Raw genomic sequence first — 5,634 nt, 5'->3', positions numbered from 1 at the left:
CACATTTTCTCTATTTTATGGGTATTACATCAATATACCTGGTTGTAATCGCTACTTATGGTTGACTGTAGATTCTTTTTATGTCCTCTTTTGCATATGTTGTACAATCCTACCATTTTGTATGATGTATCGAAAAGCCTACTGGTTATGATAGTCCAATTTCTTATCTATAGATGGAGCACTATTCGACTGGCAGCAGAACACTTAGGAAAAAACAAACAGAATGCTTAATATGTTGGGCATGTGCGATAGCACGGGCAATCTTCATATAGTACGTCTCTATTAATACGAAAGCAAAAGGATGGCTTTCTCAGCTCTCTGTACCTGCAATCTAACTGGTTATTGACATAGCATTTTAAATTATTGCCTACGATCCATTTTGCAGAGAAATAAATAGCTTTTGTGGTTGCTTTAAATAACTGGAGCATCTTTGCTCTGCTTCTAGTTTGGAACTCAAAATCAAGTAGTGCCCTCAGACATTGTCTTGCTTTTCCTCAGAATCTATCTGCCAAATGATGCTATTCAAGAACTAAAACTTCATGATTTTTCAGCATCCATACGTTCAATCACACGCCGTGCTTCTTCCTCTGTACCAGGGACGACATTCCTAATCCGTTTACCATTTTTCAGTGAATCTTGTTGGACAGTGAAAGTGAAATAGAAATTGTTTGAAACCTGAAAAACAAAAGCATGGTGCAACTAATCAGCAGAGGTTTTAAAACAATGAAATGAATCTATCTGAATAGTAGCCGATTCTTTGGGGTAACCAGTTTAGTTTTGTTATTCACAACAATGAATTTTGTAAATTCTCTTCTCTCCCCCTCTACCTTTTTCTTTTATCCATCTTCCCTCCCCCTCTACTATAGCCATCGACTGTTCCCTAATTTGGTTTTTTATGTCGATCTTTTTCAGCAAATCTAATCACCTAATACTTGCTACTTCTCAATAACAAACACATTACGCTCTGGGCTCTTACCACTAAGCTAAAGCCATGAAGGCCCACAGTTTAGTGTTGATTTGGTTGTTAGCATTTAATCAATAATTAAGATGTTAAGAAAATAGGCCTCGGGTCTAACTCTACCCAAAAGCTAGGTCATGAGGTGTGGATTGTCCAAAACTATATGAGACAAAGTCCATTCCCTTAACATGTGAGATACTCCAACATCTCCTAATTCCAATTGGAGTATACTGTATAGACAACATAACATGGGTGTCCAACACTGGGAAACACGGCAATAAGAATCAGACTAGCTCTAATACCATATTAAGAAAATGGACCTTGGGCTCATATCAACCTCAAATGCTAGCTTTTGAGGTGAGGATTGTCCAAGACCATATAAAAAGACCAACGCATTTCCTCAACCAATGTGGGACTCTCTAACAAAGAAAATACAAGTTTTTCCCAGACATATTTAATACATCGGTTAAACACTTTTTCTAATCATATAACCAAAAAAACAAACTTAAGGCATTAGCAGACAAGATTAGCTAAACGCCTAAACCTTTAAGTTGGTAGACTGAAAACCAATAGACCAAAATTTCCTCACAAGTGAGTCATAAGGGAGGTTTCATTTGGTATTTGATGGAATAAATACCAGATCCATCTTGTCAGAAGGTAGAAGAGTTAATAAGACCAGATTTACTCCTCAAAAAATAAGACTAGATTTGCTAACAACAATAATTGAAGGACAAAAACGGAATATTGTACGCAATGATGGACTATATTGAAGGAAAACTCAATGACGAGAACAAGCATTTTCTCACGTAAGAACTAATTACATGCATGAAAAAAGTTGATAGTTCAAATAAACTACAAAGTAAAGATTAATAACTTTAGATGATCCACATAAGGCACTATTATCAATAATATCAATACAGCAATATGTTATTCTATAGAGTGCCAATGCTCACCTCACTCGAACGCAACTCCGGCCGCATAACATGAGCTATCACTTCTACATTAATCAGAGGCCTACACAAATTCTCTAGTTCTGTGTACAAAACACATGATTTGAGGCGGAGAAAATTTCCCACATCGACCTGCATCAGCAGATTAAGAGTTAAATCTCATCAACATAATTATATTTAAGTGCAGAAACTTAGCTTGAAACATACTCCATTGAGTGTTTGCTATAATGAATGGTCTGTAACGAAAAACACACCATCCCACTGCTTTTCCTTAATTTTGATCGATCTTTGGGTAGTTATTCAAGTCTGAATATTACCAATAAAGGTGAGGCGATCACAGCTAGGCTGCAAAAGCAAACAACCACATACACACTAGAGATTGTAAAAGATTAATCAGAACCCTACTGAATACCTTCTTTAAGTGGCTGTTAACACAATTAAACTACTTCTAAAATGGTCTATTAGTTGTAGCAGAAACTTTAGCACATCTAAAAAGAGTACTTTCTCAAGCATCTAACCGAGGAAAAAAGAAAACCTCAATGTTGGAGATTCACTTATTTAAATATAAAAACTACAGTTTGATATCACAAGGAATATCATGTATTCTAGGTAGATCAAAAATTTACAATTTTATTTAATCTCTTCAGACATTACATCTCAGTAGCAGTGTAGTGTTAACTGAATAGATAGATGCTCAATCCCATAAAGCAGTAAACCTTTTGTGTCTCCAAAAAATCAGAGGATGCCGCTACTTCACAGCTCGACATATGCATCAACTTGAATTACCAATTCCCAGAGGATGATGCGTTCACTCGGTTAATAGGATCACGTGGTATACTATTGGGAGTTCTTCGAAATTTACAGTACAACACAGGGTATTGCACCCACATAGCCACCTTTTTCAATTTTCACCGGTATAGCCAACATTATTTTGCAAAAGTGTTTATACATCTTTATATATTATTATACAATATCATATACTTATTTTAAAACAATATATAACCTTGTATAAACATGTAAAATAGGGTATTAGAGGTGTTTATACACTGTTATACATTATTATACAGTGTTGATACAAATTGCTACATACTGTTCGAAGAAAAAGTTGGAGTTCTGTCAAGAACATAAAAATAAAAAATAATTCACTAAATGACTTCAAATATTTTATAGACTAAAACTAAATATTTTGTAGTATTGCAATTTCTAGTTCTTCTCTTTGCCTACCATGTTTCTATTACTGTCCAGAAAAAGAATGAATGATGCAATTGCAAAATTCTTTTTCTTTCTCTCATGGTTACCCGTTACCCTACGGTTTGACCACTTACATTATCTTATAACAGTGATCACCTTGAATCAAACTACTTAATTATCCTTAATAAAAACTTTCTCATTGAATGAATGGATAGGTTAGACCACTAACATTATCTTTATAATCAAATGGTTTTTCTAAAAAAGGAAGTCAATTAAATTGTCGTCTATCGTTATTCATCAGCCATAAAAAAAATGAACACTTTACCTTGTTTTCTCAAAAGATACTCATTAAAAGGGTAAGAAATGAGGAGAGAGAAAATCAATGGACTATTTCCAGTCCACTTTTATTTAGACCCAAGGAACAAAAATAGAAAAAAGTAAATAGATGTGCTTCCCTCTCTCATTTGCACCCTACTTCCATTAAGGGGTTGATGTAGCAAGGGAAAAGAAAGTTATTACATCTTGATGGGAACCTCAGCCAATTTGTGAAAGAAAATTCCACCCATTGTACCTTAATAAGATACCTAACATAACCTACGTTGTACTAATAGGTGTGTCATGACCTGATAGGTCGTTTTGAATACTAGCCTTAATTGCAGTGCTCCGAGACCTCCCATAGCTTCATTTGATATTATTATTGATTTGCGTGCGGAGTCCGTGCCGTTTTCCGAAAAGCTTTTACATAAAATTTTGAAGAAAATAAGATTTTTGACTTAAAATGAGGCTAGAGTTGACCACGGTCACTATTTTTTGGTAAACGACCTCAGATCGGTGTCTTGACGATTCCGATTGGTTTGTATGAGGTTTTTGGACTTGTACGCACGTTTGGTTGGGGTACGGGGTGACCCGAGCACATTTCGGTGCATTATGTGAAAAATTGTGAAAATTGAGCTTTCAAGTTGAAATCTTTAGTTTTGATGATTGATTCTTGTTATTTGATGTTATTTTGATGATTTGAGGTAGCGAGCAAGTTTGTAGGATATTATTACAATTGTGTGCATGTTCGGTTTGGAGCCCGAGGGTCTCGCGTGAGTTTTGGAGGCGTTACAAACGATTTTGGGACTGTTGGTGTTCAACAGTTGCTGGTGCAAGCCTGCAGATCTCGCATTTGCGAGGTCAGGTTCGCTTTGCGAGCATCGCTTTTGCGGCCAACTGATCACATTTTGCAAAAGGCACTAGGATCGGGGAATTTCACATTTGCGAAGGAACCGCATTTGCGAAGGCTGGGAAATCGCAAATCCGGCTGGAGTCTCGCCTTTGCGACTCTGACAACCTTGGGCGCAGCTTCGCAAAAGCGAAGCTTAGTTCGCATTTGCTGAGGGAGGGACCTTCGCAAATGCGAAGGTTTTGTCGCATTTGCGACTTCTGTGCATCTTATGCACAGACCGCTTTTGCGATCAATGTCTCACATTGTGTTCGCAATTACGACGTCTGCAGCTGGGTAAATAGGGGAAAATCGGGACTTAGCTCATTTTACACCATTTTTCAATCCTAAACACTCTATAGGCGATTTTGAAGAACTTTTTTCTCCCCAAATTCATTGGTAAGTGTGAGAAAGCACGGGAGAAAATATATTATTGATGTATATACATATGTTACAATGAGCCCTATATATATACACACATAACATGTCCTACTCCTAACATATATTGGATTAGGGTTATTTATTTACTCCTATTTACATGACTATTCTAACACTCCCCCTCAAGCTGGTGCATATAAATCATATGTACCAAGCTTGTTACATATGTAGTTAATACGAGGACCAGTGAGGGACTTGGTGAAAATATCTGCAAGCTGATCATTCGACTTCACAAACTTTGTAGCAATATCTCCCGAGAGTATCTTTTCTCTAACAAAGTGACAGTCAATCTCAATGTGTTTAGTTCTCTCATGGAACACTGGATTTGACGCAATATGAAGAGCAGCTTGATTATCACACACAAGTCCCATCTGACTAATCTCACCAAATTTCAACTCCTTGAGCAACTGTTTGATCCAAATTAGCTCACATGTCGCCATAGCCATTGCTCGATATTCTGCTTCTGCACTAGACCGAGCAACCACATTCTGTTTCTTGCTCTTCCAGGACACCAAATTTCCTCCTACCAAGACACAATATCCAGACGTAGAACGTCTATCAGAAGGTGATCCTGCCCAATCAGCATCTGAGTATCCAACGATCTGCTCATGGCCTCGACCTTCAAACAATAAACCTTTGCCTGGAGCTGATTTTATATACCGAAGAATGCGAACAACTGCATCCCAATGACTATCACACGGAGAATCCATAAACTGACTCACAACACTCACAGAAAAGGAAATGTCAGGTCTTGTCACTGTAAGGTAATTTAATTTACCAACCAACCGTCTATATCTTGCAGGATCGCTAAGAGGTTCCCCCTGTCCTGGCATAAGTTTAGAATTCGGATCCATCGGAGTGTCAACCGGTCTACAACCTGTCATTCCTGTCTC

At 37.3% G+C, this 5,634-nt stretch overlaps 1 protein-coding gene across 2 annotated transcripts in view; it reads right to left on the bottom strand.

Moving 5' to 3' along the window:
* Nucleotides 1–207: 207 nt before the first annotated feature.
* The window catches only part of LOC109218147 (acyl-coenzyme A thioesterase 9, mitochondrial-like), a 19,110-nt gene continuing 13,683 nt past the window's right edge, over nucleotides 208–5,634 (bottom strand). The window contains exons 4-5 of one of the 2 annotated variants that reach the window (XM_019382482.1): nucleotides 1,912–2,040; nucleotides 208–675 (exon numbers count right to left, since the gene is read on the bottom strand). In XM_019382482.1, coding sequence (XP_019238027.1) covers nucleotides 538–675; nucleotides 1,912–2,040 — 267 coding nt within the window. In that variant the 3' untranslated portion in view covers nucleotides 208–537. Of the gene's footprint in view, nucleotides 676–1,911; nucleotides 2,041–2,115; nucleotides 2,254–5,634 lie in introns of those variants that run through there. The other variant, XR_002066729.1, reaches the window with a different exon arrangement.

Source organism: Nicotiana attenuata, unplaced genomic scaffold (genome assembly GCF_001879085.1).
Source record: "Nicotiana attenuata strain UT unplaced genomic scaffold, NIATTr2, whole genome shotgun sequence".
Classification (NCBI taxonomy): Eukaryota; Viridiplantae; Streptophyta; class Magnoliopsida; order Solanales; family Solanaceae; genus Nicotiana; species Nicotiana attenuata.
The sequence above is the reverse complement of the archived record's forward strand: the minus strand, read 5'-3'. Positions and strand labels throughout refer to the sequence as shown.